The 14,112-nt window shown below is 46.1% G+C and overlaps 1 protein-coding gene across 2 annotated transcripts; it reads right to left on the reverse strand.

The window, feature by feature from the left end:
• Positions 1 to 2,192: 2,192 nt before the first annotated feature.
• On the reverse strand, positions 2,193 to 13,843 carry LOC308266244 (glutathione S-transferase A1-like; the record flags this gene model as incomplete). 2 transcript variants are annotated; one of them, XM_080700345.1, is made up of 6 exons in its annotated part: positions 2,193 to 2,315; positions 2,885 to 3,016; positions 5,437 to 5,578; positions 8,208 to 8,340; positions 9,364 to 9,415; positions 13,757 to 13,843. In XM_080700345.1, the coding sequence occupies 6 exons, from the start codon at positions 13,841 to 13,843 to the stop codon at positions 2,193 to 2,195; spliced, it is 669 nt and encodes a 222-aa protein (XP_080556471.1). The 2 variants fall into 2 exon arrangements, with proteins under 2 accessions (XP_080556471.1, XP_080556470.1); XM_080700344.1 differs by having other exon boundaries at positions 2,870 to 3,016.
• Positions 13,844 to 14,112: the final 269 nt, after the last annotated feature.

Raw genomic sequence — 14,112 nt, forward strand, 5'->3', positions numbered from 1 at the left:
CAGGCTCTGATCCCGGCCTGGTAGGCACCAGCACCGGCCTTGCCTTATGGCAGACTCCTATCCCGGCCTCGCTGGCCCCAGCACCAGCCTCACTGCACGGCAGGCTCCAATCCCAGCCTTGCTGGCCCCGGTACCAGCCTCACCGAATGGCAGGCTCCAATCCTGGCCTCGCTGGCCGGAGCACTGGCCTCGCCACACAGCAGTCTCCTATCCTGGCTCGGAGGGCCCAGCATTGGCCTTGCCTTAGAGCAGGTCTGGGGACCTATTTTCCTGTAACTCTTGGAGACCCCTCGGTCATAAATCCTGCTTTTCTACAGAATCCAGATGACGGCCCACGTCTCTGGGGTGGATCAGGCATTCTTGGCACCCGCACCATGGTATGTTTAGCAAGTATGTGGCACATAGTTGGATTGCTGTATCACTGATATTTTGAGGTGAATGGTATTTTAGGGGTAATGCAGACTTCTAAAATTTATGGCTTTGATCATCCTTGATGAGAAAGAATACTATAGAAGCAGTCAATAATGGAACCACGATATTCAAACAGCCAGTGCTGATTATCAGGCACAATTTTTGGCATTTTAAACAGAATTAATAAAGAAGTGGGTGTTCCCCACTGAAAAGAGAATGACTAAGAAAGAGAAAGTGCAGGATATGAAGGCAAAGGTTGAACCCAGCAAAGGGCAGGGATGAACAAATAATTGTTGACCTGACAATATGACAATTCACAGGAGATAATTACTGTTCTTAACTATCTTGAGTCATAAATACAGGTCATTTTCCTAGATAAATCTGAAAGGTCTACAGATTCCTATTGACCTGTAAACTCCAGACAGTTGCTCACAAACATTCCGCCCCCATGTTGGAGCATAAAAGCATTGAAGTATCAAAAAACCAGTAGTATCAACACTTGGTCACAATCGCAAAGTACCTCTTAAGGAAAGAAAGAGCTACTGTGTCTCATCCGTTGTCCAGTGGCAAGTTAATTTGTGTCTTGTGGGTGTGGGTGGCTTCTTTCTCATCAGGAAGAAGAGGTTCGAGAACTCTGCGTGTGGATGCCACTTTCACTGGCCAATGAGGAGTCCGAGTTTGTGATCCTGACATATTTCACTTTGAAATTTTGTCACCCCTCCTGGGGAAACAGCCAAGTTAGCATGAACTCCTGTATTCTGTCTTGCACTGGTCATATGCTCAGAATGTCTCTTGGAAGTGCCTTTTTGAAGGCACTCCCTGTGAGTTTCCATGAGTTATATGAATGTCTAAAGCTGATGAAAAACCTCTACTGTGAACCCAGCAGGCAGGGGACATCAGTCACAGCAAGCAGACGGCCTCCTGGACAATATGCTTATCAGACTGCCAAGTAAAATAGGTGACACCTGGTGGATGGTTTGGATTTAATGTCCTCTACCCCTCACAGACACAAGGTAACAATGTTGGAAGCAGGGCTTGGCTCCTGTGGGGGTCCTTGGGGGTGTGATCTTGGGGGCTATATAAGGTCTCTCCTCCCCTTGCGCCCTCTCTGCTTCCACCCTCTGTCATGTGGGAGCAATGTCCTTGTACTGTACCTCCCTCCGCTTCCTGCCGCCATGACCTGAGCTCTGCAGACCTGGCCTCACGTGGACTGAACCGCTAAATCTCCAAAACCTGAACACATAAATCTACCTCCCTCTAAACTGTGTGGTCAGTCATTTTGGATTACAGAGGTGATAAAATTGACTGAGACGTCTGGTTAATTGTGAATTTCAGGCAAACAACTAGTTAAAAAAATAACCTTTTACTGTTATAGAGAAGCCAATTTTGTTAAACTGTTTCCCAGAATGATAGATTTTCCTGCGAATACCTGAGAATGTCTAATAAAAACATCTAAACTTGATACTAATAGGCTTGCATGACAGATGTTATAGCACAATACTTAAAAAATAAAACAATCAACATAATCTATATTTCTTTTTTATTAAATTTTTAATTCACAATAAGATACATGTTCGGAGGAGATGAGATATCTGATTTCACATCAGATCCTAATGAAAGGGAAAAAAGCCTCCTCAGGAGTTTTATTATTTTAAAACCACATATAATTTGAAAATGTCTACTTTTTAAAAAATATTCGTTATCAACATTTAGGTGAAGAACTTCATTACTGCAAATCTTTGAAAATTCGGTGTGCATGGGCTTGGCCAAGGCCAGCTTTACTAAAACTTGAAAAGCTTCCTCGCCTCTGCTAAAGTTTTCTCATCAACAGGAGGCTTCCTCTGGCTGCCAGGCTGCAGAAACTTCTTGACGTTGGGGAGGTTGCTGACTCTGGTCTTCAGGGCCTGCAATACACAAGTCACAGCTCAGGGAGGGCCCAAGTCCACACCAACTATTAGCACAAGCCAGGAAATCTGAACCCCTACTAGACAAAGCCACTGAGCTCCTCCATCAGCAACATTGCAAATACGTATCCAAGGAGAAGAAAGACAAGAAGTTGAAAGAGAAAAGCTTTCTGAGAATAGGAGAAAAGCTTTCTGAGCTAAGGGGAGAAAACAGGGGAAAATAGCCCTGCTCAGATGGACGCAGTGCGCAGAGACAGGGGCTTGCTGAGACCCAGGGGATCCCAGAGCAATCAGGACCTGAGCCACAGTGGGCTGGGGGGCCAGCAGAGGGAGTCGGGCCCTGGGTCCTTAGGATAACAAAGTATTCTTGAGGCAGCAGCCATCTCAATTCCTTGCATAAAAATATCATCTCCAAGTGTCACTTCCGGGGTCTGGAAGCTCATTTTGGGGGCCAGGGGATGGAGCAAAGGCCTTGGGAAGGCGGAGGTCAGAACCACCAGCGCCGGGGCCCAAATATTAGACTCATGGAGGGAGGTGTGGGCGCCCCCTGAGACCGTGGGAGAGCTCACCTTGAGCAGAGGGAAGCTGGCCAGCAGGCTGGCGTCGAATTCTTCGATGTAGTAGAGAAGTTCAACCAGGTGAATATCAGCCTTGCTCAGCTTGTTCCCAACCAGGTAGTCCTGTCTGTGACTCTTCAGCACCTGCAGGATTGAGGAGTCAGAGGGTGACTGAGAGCTCTACCAGGCGGGCCAGGAGCTCCCCACCCTCAGCTGCACTGTTCTTCTGCCGCCTCCTTGGTGCGTGGACTCCAGACCTTTCTCCAGGACCTGGATCCCCAGAGAGGGAGAAGTGTGGCTCTGCTCATCTGCCATGAAAGCCTGAGCGGCCCTTTCTCTCTCCTCCACATCCCTGCGGTGTTCCTCACCTACCTCTTCCACAGGGCCAAGGCCTCAGCTCCTGCCGCTCCATGGTTCTGCATCTTTTGCGCAGATTTCAGGAGAGCCCTCCCCACCCCGCTCTCTCTCCTGGTCCATTCCAGTGTCTGAGTTCTGCTTAGATAACAGAGCTTCTTGTGTGCTCACCTCATTTCCTGACTATCTTTCTGAGATCTGAACAAAACCTGGCTGAACAGGAATTCATCATCCCCTTTGCAACATCTGCTCTGATGCCCAAGTTGCACTCTGCAGGGATTTGCAGGTGGGATTCTTCAGAGGAGAACTGCACGGAAGTCTTTGTAATGCATGAAAAAATATTGTTTTCCTGATGGAGACAGGGATGGAGAGATGGACACACGACGAAGCCAACATTGTAGGATGGTAATATTGCTATCTAGGTGTAACTGCATTCATTAAATCCTTATCGCAACCTTACTGTATTAAGAATTTGCAGAATAGCTGGGCGTGGTGGCGCACCCTTGTAATCCCTGTGCTTGGGAGGCGGAGACAGGAGGATCGCACAGGTTCAAAGCCAGCCTTGCTGGCTTAAGAGACCCTGTTTCCAAATTGTAAAAAAGTATAAAATAGGTCTAGGAGTGTAGCCCGGAGGTAGAAGGGTTTCCAGGAACCCCAGTACCACCAAAAAAGAAAAAGAAAAAAGAAAAAAAAAAGAATTTGCAGAATAAAATGTAGTGGAAATATGTGATATTCATTTAGGTATTCTGCCAATGTGGAAATAACAGAGAATAGAAAGGACAAAAACACATGACACCATCTCCTAAGGATAAACCATAGCCAGGTAGCGGTGGGACACACCTGTCATCCCAGGACCTGGGAGGCTGAGACAGTAGGACCACAGGTTTGAAGGCAGCCTCAGCAATTTAGTGAGCCCCTCAGCATCCTATCAAGACCCTATTTCCAAACTGACAATTTAAAAAATAGGGCTCAAATATAGCACGTAGATACAGTGTCCCTGCTTTTAGTACTCAGCACCACAAAAATAATAAATAAATAAACAAACAAACAAACCACTGTTTTGAGGAAATATCTTTTCAGGTGTGTGTGTGTGTGTGTGTGTGTGTGTGTGTGTGTGTGTATGTGTGTGTAAATGTTTCTATTTATCAGGCTCAAACCAACATAATACAACTTGGAACACTATACTTGTAATATACCTCATTCATTAAACACATAAAGTTCTTTGATTTGATTTCAGTGTATGGATGACTTGGGCTACAATGGCTGAATGTTTGTCCTCAGGTGATGTGGCCTCAGCTGTCAGCCCCGCAAGGGCCGTGGCGGGATGTTTGAGCATCCAATTGGTCTCAAATTCTTCACTCCTCTCACACGGCATGGTCAGCAAGGAATTTTCCTTCACTGAGTGAATTTAATTATAATGTATTGCTTTATAAAATAGGTATTGAAGGTTTAGTTCTATAATTTATTTGTAAGATTCCTGTGCATTTTATAATCATTTTTGTAATTTATTTTCACTTAGGATAAGTTCTTGTTTGATCTTGAACTATTCTGAATTTACCATCAAAGACAAATCTTAACCAAGATAGGGAATACACAGAGAATAATGGACCTTATTTTTTTTGTGCTGGGGCCTGAACCTAGGATTTTCTACTTCGAGCTATATCCCCAGCCCTATTTTTTATTCTTTATTTTGCAACAGGGTCTCACTAAGTTTTGGAATACCTCACTAAATAGTTGAGGCTGGCTGTGAAAGCAGATCCTCCTGTCTCAGCCTCCCAAGTAATCTTTCAAGTTTGAGAGGCATGTTCTCAAATTCTATAAAAGTTTTTTTCTTAACATCTCTTCATCTACCTCGTCCTCTCCAGGTTGCTCTGGAATCAAAGCTCAGGGTGTCCTGCAAGATTGATACCAATCTCTAGCGAGGTGCAGCACCTTCTACAGATCAAGCTCTAGTTATAAGCATGAAATTCTGTCACACATCCAGTTTTAGATTAGGATCTCCTATATTGGACTTCAGCTGAAACATTATGGCGTAGGCAGGACAATACCAGGCTTCACAGGCGTCTTTATAAAATGCTGTGAGAGCCAGGGTGCTGGTCTGGTGTTCAAGAAGGCTCGCTGGCAGTGAAGACCAGGGCTCTACGAGCTCCCAGCCCCCATTCTCGACTGGCCTCTGCACTCGATGCCCCAGGTCTGACCAGCCCCCTTACTTTTTCGAAGGCAGGCAAGTAACGATTTGCTGCTCTGTCTCTGGCAGCAGCGATCTTGGCGTCCTTCTCCCCAGGAGGACACAATGGCAGCATCATGAGCATCTCAGAACAATCGGCCACGCCTTCTGAGTACATGTCGATCCTGAAAGACAAAAGCACCCAGCGGTTGGTGGTTTCCCGCCTTAGACTTGGCAGTTTCAACAGTGAGACAGAGTGCCAGGGGCTGTGGGGTGGCTCACCCCCAGTGGGTCCTTTCTATTTGCTGGACATTATGCTCTGAGTTGTACTTATGTCTTAACACACACTTCTTAGAAAAACCTATTGGGGTAGCCGGGCGTGGTGGCGCACGCTTGTAATCCCCGCGCTTGGGAGGCAGAAACAGGAGGATCGCTCAGGTTCGAAGCTAGCCCCGCGCGCTGGCTTAGGAGACCCTGTTTCCAAATAAAAATGCAAAAATAGGTCTGGGAGTGTAGCCCGGAGGTAGAAGGGCTTCAAGGAACCCCAGTACCACCAAGAAAAAAAAAAAAGAAAAACCTATTGGGGTAGATATATGTCTAAAATTGCTATCCAGTGGCCAGACCAGAGACTCAGTGCTGAAAGACAGTGGGACCACCGTGTGGAACAGATGACACAACCAGGGTGTGCGCTCTGTGCTGAGGCTGGTGCTGTGCCCTGCGAGGTGGCTCCTGGGTGAAGCGCTGCCCCGAGTAGCTCAACACAGAGTCCCCGGCCAGCCTCTCGCGCATCCTGGCTCTGTCTCTCCAGGTACGCAGACCAGGTTCACGTTCATGTCAGTGTTAGAAGCTCACAATCATTGCTCCTTAGACACATGCCCACGGTCTCTCTACACACTGCTTGCCAACTCTGACCTGGTTTCTAAAGACCCCACCTAAGACAGTTCTTTGTTGGATGTAGAGGGTTTTTGTTTGTTTGTTTGTTTTTGTTTTCTGTTTGTTTTTTAAATGGTGCTACTGGGGTGGAACCCAGGGGCTTTTCTACCTCCAGGCTATACTCCCAGACATACTTTTTTATACTTTTTGGAAACAGGGTCTCACTAAGTTGCCGAAAGCCTCACTAAGTAACTGAGGCTGGCTTCAAACCTGTGCGATCCTCCTGTCTCAGCCTCCCTGGCTCTGGGATTACAAGTGTGTGCCACCACGCCCAGCTCTGGGTGCAGGTTTTTATTCAGTTATGACTGTTACATATCATAGGAGACCCTCATTGCCATTGCCTGAAACTGGACTTTCTTCAGTTATTTCAAAGTAACAACTTTATTGTCATATATTCACACATCATCTCATTTATTTATTTATTTATTTATTTATGTATTTATTTATTTATTTAGCAGAACTGGGAATTGAACTCAGGGGCATTCTCCCTCCAACTTACACCCATAGCCCTATTTTTTATTCTTTATTTTGAAACAGGGTCTCACTATGTTGCAAAGGGCCTCACTAAGTAGCTGAGGCTGTTTGTGAACCTGTGATCCTTCTGTCTCAGCCTCCCAAATGCTGGGATTGCAAGTGTGTGCCATAACACCTGGCTATCACCCCTTTAGAGCAGAATATTCATAAGTGTTTAATATACTCATAGAATTCTGGAAACATTAACATTTGCTAATTACAGAACTTTTTTTTTTTTTTTTTTTGGTGGTACTAGGGGTGGAGCCCAGGGGCTTACTACATCCGGGATATACTCCCAAACTTATTTTATATTTTACTTGGAAACAAGGTCTATGCTATAAAGCATTTTACTGTATCCATCCATTGCTGGATATTTGGGCTGTTTCCACTTTTTAAAGATCGTGAATAATAAGTTGGGTGTGGTGGCACATGCTTGTAATCCCAGTACTAGGGAGGCTGAGACAGGAGGATCGCAGATTTGTGGCCAGCCTCAGCTACTTAGTGAGGCCCTCTGCTACTTAGTGAGATCCTGTTTCAAAATACAGAATAAAAAAAAATAGGGTTTGGGATGTAGCTCAGAGGTAGAATGCCCCTAGGTTCAATCCCAAGTTCCAGAAAAAAAAAAAAGATTATAAATAATACTGCTAAGAACACTTCTATACAATTATTAGTAAAAATAGAATTACAGTTCTTATGAGCATATTCCTAATAGTTGAATTGCTGGATCATAGGTAACACTATATTGAACTTTATGAGGAACCGCCTGCAGTTCCTTACAGGGTCTTATCTTCAGTTACACAGCTCCATCATAACAGGGAGGAGGCCACCTGCTTTGAGAGAGTTGAGTCAGTGGTTAGAATCTTGCGCTATGTTAGTTAGCTGGTTAGTGTCATGAGCCCCGCCCTCTGCTCACCCTCTCTGGTTGACCTGCCACAGCATAAGCTGGCTCATTAGGTTCCTGCTCCTCATTGTAATATTTGGAACTTGGACATCAGCTCTTGGGGTCCTTCTCCCCCCAGGACGCCTCCTCTCCGCCATCTAACGCTGTATCCCTTGTGTCAAGCTCACGCTGTTGGCTGAAGAGCAGCCTTTAAAGTACTGAGCGCCCGGGATCACGAGTCACCGGTCCTCGTGCCTCTGGGGCTCACCAGTGTTTGAAACTCTGTCCCTGTGCTGTGTCTGAGAACGCCGCCCTCTGCCATGACGAGACTCGCCGCATCCACCTGAGTTTGCTCCTCCCTCATCCCAGAGGACTCGGCCACCCTGACAGCGTGCGTATGACCGGCTCCTACCACCGTCCTCCCTACTCGGGGAGGACCAACATCCTTCCTGTGTTATCTCTTGGTAAGAACAAAGCCTGTGCCATACAGGGCTCTCTCCTTCATGTCCTTCCCGTAGAGGTTGTGCTTGGTGGCGATGTAGTTGAGAATGGCTCTGGACTGCGCCAGCTTCATCCCGTCGATCTCCACCATGGGCACCTGCTGGAACATCAGGCTCCCATCTGCCGGAAACAGAAGAGAAAAAGGAGCGTGAAATGCCTCTGGGACCCATTCTTTCATGATGACAGGATGTCATCATGACTGAAGGTACAAAAGGAATAAACCAATGTTGCCCGGTCACTTTTCAGGTGAGAAAGCATTCTGGTTATAGTTTCCTAGATTTTTCTTTCTTATTTATCCTTTTAACTTTTTAGCCTATTTCATTTGTCTTTGTCTTTTTTTTTTTTTTTCAGAACTGGGGATGGAACCCGGAGGCATTCCACCTCCAAGCTACACCCCCAGCCCTATTCTTTATCCTTTATTTTGAAACAAGGTCTCACTGAGTTGCAGAGGGCCTCACTAAGTAGCTGAGGCTGGCTGAGAACCACGATCCTTCTGTCTCAGTCTCCCGAATGCTGGGATTATGAGTGTGTGCCACTACGCCCAGCTCATTTGTAGAATATCTGTCCAGATAGTGTGTGTGTGTGTGTGTGTGTGTGTGTGTGTGTGTGTGTATGCGCGCGCGCGTACTGGTTTATGTTCATGGATATTTTAGGAAGTATAGGAGGTCTGCAGCAGGTTTCATTTTAAGTGGAGCATTCCACTGTCCCATGGTGCTCGTAACACTTAAGGCTGGTTATGAGATAGCTTCCATGGTGAGTCCCATTCTGTGTTCCTCCAAACTTGTGATGTTGCTGGGGTATTAATTTGCAACAAGCCATAAAGGAGAAAGCTGCAGATAATGTACCCATTCATTTCTCCTCCTGCCATCTAAGCATGTCCCTACATGTCCTGGATGGATGAAGGTATGGGGCCTGAGAAAGAAGAAAGCAAGGAGAGGGCATCGCACGTCCCAGGAAAGGTTCCTAAGCAACACAGAGAGAGGGCCAGCCCTTTCCAGCCTGAGAGGATTTCCAGATCTCTTACATTTTACCACCCTTGCCTCCAACCAGCCCCAACTCAACCCTACCAAAATGATATCACTGCCTGGTGTTAAAACCTTAGCCCGATGCCCTCATCGGGGGCACTTTGGCAGCTGGTCTTACCATTTTTTAGCTTTTCCAGATCTTCTGGACATGTCACAAACTTCTCTTCAAACTGGAAACAGAAACAGTCAATCAGTTCGTATTCACCTCACAGCACTGTGACCCTGGAAACTCAGAAGATCCTGTCTTGTGGTTAGTATGGAGGAAAACATTCCTGAGTCTGGCAGTGTGCACACAGGAGTCTGCTGGTGGCCACTGGAGTGCAGATTCGGTCCCTCAAGGACCGGGCCTGGGGCACCACACACAGGACTCACTCTTGGAGTCGGCCCTGCCCTGACCCACCAAGGGTCGATGTTAGGATGGCTGTCACTGGAGGGGAGGAGCCGGGATTTCTTCTAGTTGTAAGATTTTAGTATCTTAGGAAAGCCTTTACTCTCTAGTGAGACCAGGACAGAACACTTGGTGTCTCCATGACAGCATATGTAATGGGCCAGTGACCACCCAACATCCTGTCACCGTGTGGCTTCTAGTGTCATTTGCGTTACTCCTGTTTTTGATGTTTTCTTTCTTTCCTTCTTTTTTCCCTCCCTCCCTCCTTCCCTTCCTTCCTTCCTTCCTTTTTTTTATGTATACAGTACCTAAGATTTTACCCAGGGGCATTCTACCTCTAAGCTATAGTACCCTAGCCTTATTTTATTGTTTTATTTTTAAACAGGGCCTTGCTAAGTTGTTGAGGCTGCCCTGAATCCTGTGATCTTCCTGTCTCAGCCTTCCAAGTACTGAAATCACAGGGGTGAGCCATGTACCCAGCACTCCTTTCTCTTTTAGTGTTTAAAAGATGCTTTTAATCAAGAAATGGTTGGAAAATATGTTTCCAGCTTGCTTGGTGGGACAGAGCTTTTGCTGGTTTCCATAATCCCACAGAGTAGGGCCACACAGATAGTGATGGGTGAGGGCCCGCAGTTCACATAGGGTCCAAACACACCACAAGGGGTTGAGGGTGATCATCACTGGAGCGCGGCCCAGGTGGGGTAGGTGGGGGCTGGGATGTTGAGAGAGAGCCTGATGCTGATGGAGGGGTCTGAGGAAAGGTCTCCAGGCAGCCTTTGCCACCACCCTTCCCAGTTGAGCTGGGATGGAGACCCAGAGACCTCGGGTGTTGGCGTGGCCTCTTCTCCCCCTCCGGAGCTGAGCTCATCCTCCCAGGGGATTGGCACGTAGCCCTGAACCTCGGAGCTGGCACCCGGATGGAGGTGAAACTCATGACTCACAGACAGAAAAAAGCAACCGAGATGGCACTGTGCTTTGTACTTTTTTGTTTGTTTTTTATGAAGTTAAGAAAGGTTCAAGCTAAGGACCCGTGCATTCATGAAAGAATTGAAAAAGCTGAGCTCCCGGGTTGCTAAGGAATAGGAGGACCACGCCCTTTAACCTATCTTTTTGTATTTGTTTTTGAAATAGGGCCTTGTTAAATTGCTGAGGATGGCCTCAAACCTAGGACTCAAGTACTGGGGTTGCAGGGATGCCCCACTGTGCCCGACAGCTAGCGGATCTTTTCTGCTCTCACCTGAGGCACATCTCCTGAGAGTGTCTGTGATTTACTCCCGGGGGTGGGGGGGGTGGGGTGGGGGAAGAACCATCCTGCAGTTGCTGGGAGCTTTTGGTCTAATGAAAGGTGTTTTTCTCAGTGATGCCTCTAGGGGGCAGCATCCAGCAGAATAACAGAATCCTAGCAACATTTCCAGTTTACAGACCAGAAAGAATGCCCCCTGCCCCTCGCCCCTTGTATGTGGGAGGGGTACTAGGGATTGAACTCAGGGTCATTCTACTATCAAGCTACACCCACAGCCCTATTTTATTATTATATTAAAACAGGGTCTCACTAGGTTGATAAGCGTCTCGCTACTTGATGAGGCTGTCCTCGAACCTGCAATCCTCTAGTGAGGCAGGAAAATTGCTAGTTAAAGGCCACCCTTTGCCACTTATCAAGACTGTGTTTCAAATTTAAAAAGGCTGGGCATGTAGCTCAATGGTAGAGTGCCCTTGGGTTCAATCCCCAGTCCCCATCCCAGAAAAAAAGAAAAAAGGAAAAGAATGTTCCTTTAACCCTGTAAAATGTTTATTCCTCATCCCTCATTTAAATCACCTGTTTATTTGTCTGCCTCTTCCTAGAGTTTTAGACTGCCTGAGGGAAGAAACCCTGCTTGCTGTCCTCTTCACTAGGTATGTTCAGGAAATGTGCGGGATTTTTTTTTTTTTTTTTTTTTCGGTACTGGGGATGGAACCCAGGGGCATCCTACCTCCGTGCGACACCCCCAGCCCTATTTTTTATTCTTTATTTTGAAACAGGGTCTCACTGAGTTGCAGAGGCCTCACTAAGTAGCTAAAGCTGGCTTTGAACCTACACGATCCTCCTGTCTCAGCCTCCCAAATGCTGGGATTACAAGCATGCTCCACCATGCCCGGCTGGAAATAAATGTTTTATGGTTAAGTTTTTATGGTTAACAATTTGTTTTATGGTTAACAGTTTGAAAAGTTAACAGTAGTTAACTGTCCACTTCTTTCCACCTTTCATTTTGGAGCTTGGTTTTAAGTTTAATTACTTTGGGCTTCTCATATATTTTAACTTTTTATTGTGCAAATTTCTAGTATGTAAAAAAAAAGATGTATAAAACACAAAGATGTCCCTTCTACCAGTCACAAAGTTCCAATAACTACCTGCTCCAGCTAATCTTATTTCTTCGCTCTGCCCATTCTCTCTCTTACATTCACCAAATGTCTAGCAAATCTGAGCAATTACATGATCCGATCCTAAATGCTTCAGTGTGTCTCTAAAAAATAAAGACTATTTTTTTCCCTAGTATTGGGGATGCAACCCAGGGGCATTCTACCTCCGAGCTATACCCCCAGTCCTATATTTTTTTTAATTATTATTCTTTATTTTGAAACAAGGCCTCACTAAGTTGCAAAAGGCCTCACTAAGTAGCTGATGCTGGCTGTGAACCGTGATCCTCCGGTCTCAGCCTCCCAAATGCTGGATTAAAAGCGTGCACCTCCACGCCCAGCTAAGGACTATTTTTAAAATAACAACACCCTAAAATTATGCACAAAATCACATTAAAAGTTAATAATAACTTATAGATTTCACATGATATTTAATAAATATTCAAGCATTATTGTATGAGTACTATACATGTGCCATTGTATTTAAAAATTATCTAAATCCAGATAAGTTCTACTCATTGTGATTATTTGATATTTCTTTAGTCTCTTTTTAAAATATATTTTAGCCGGGCGTGGTGGCCCACGCTTGTAATCCCTACGCTTGGGAGGCGGAGACAGGAGGATTGCGCAGGTTCGAAGCCAGCCTCGCGCGCTGGCTTAGGAGACCCTGTTTCCAAATGAAAATGTAAAAATAGGTCTGGGAGTGTAGCCCGGAGGTAGAAGGGCTTCCAGGAACCCCAGTACCACCAAAAAAAAAAAATTATATATATATATATATATATATATATATATATATATATATTTAGCCGGGCGTGGTGGTGCACGCACGCTTGTAATCCCCACGCTTGGGAGGCGGAGACAGGAGGATCGCGCTGGTTCGGAGCCAGCCGCGCTGGCTTAAGAGACCCTGTTTCCACATAAAAAGGTAAAAAAATAGGTCTGGGAGTGTAGCCCCGTGGAAGTGTATCCCGGAGGTAGGAGGGCTTCCAGGAACCCAGTACCACCAAAAAAATATATATTTTAAAATGATCAAAATATATTATTTTGCATGTATGGATATGCCACAAGAAGCCCATTAGTTATCAAATTTAAATTCACTAGTAAAATTTGTTTTAATTGTTTATGTGGCCTTTAGCTGGGGAAATTAATTTTTACTTGGTCAAATCAGTCTATTCTTAATAACTGGGAATAGTTTTATTTATGGCAACACCATTCACAGGGAATTTGATATAGAAGTATCCCGGCTCAGAAAACCATTTGTGTATGTGTGTGTGTGTGTGTGTGTGTGTGTGTGTGTGTGTGGTACTGGGGAAGGAAACCAGGAGCATTCTACCTCTGAGCTACACCTCCAAGCCTATTTTTTATTCTTTGTTTTAAAACAGGGTCTCACTAAGTTGTGGAGAGCCTCACTAAGTAGCTGAGGCTGGCCGCAAACCTGGACCCTCCTGTCTCAGCCTCTCAAGTACTGGGATTACAAGTGTGTGCCACCACACCCGTTTTAGAAAAGCATTTTGATACATTAAATTTATTTATTTATTTTTTAATTGTGGGGGGGGTACTAGCAGTTGAGCCTAGGAGCCTTTTTTTTAAATTTGAAAGAGGGCCTGCTAAGTTGCAGAGGCCGGCCTTGAACCTGTGAGCCTCTGTCTTAGCCTCCCAAACACTGGGATTCCAGGCCTGCACCATGCATTACACCGTGCCCAGCTAAGAGGACCTAATCAGGACTCACCTCCACTCCAGCTGCTGCCAGGAGCCAGCGGACGGCCTCCATCCTGCCCCGGGCATTGAAGTAATGCAGCACCGGCTTCCCAGACATGCTCACAGTCGCTTGGTTTCACTAAACATGAAGGAATGAATGTGTGAATGAATGAGTGCACACAACAGAGAGGCGCTTTGGATTGTGGTTAGTAGTCGGCAGTGTAGACTGCGCATCTGGCTTCCTCACTGGAGGGCTGCGGAGCCCTGGGGAGATCCTCCGTGGCCCCGCAGCTCACCAGCAGCGCCACCATCCTTCCATGGCACTGAGCTGGCCCCCTATTGCCCTGGTCCTCACTCTGAGGACAGACTCGGGGCGCTGGGTCCTGT

This window comes from Muscardinus avellanarius (assembly GCF_963383645.1).
Source record: "Muscardinus avellanarius genome assembly, chromosome: 8".
Lineage (NCBI taxonomy): Eukaryota > Metazoa > Chordata > Mammalia > Rodentia > Gliridae > Muscardinus > Muscardinus avellanarius.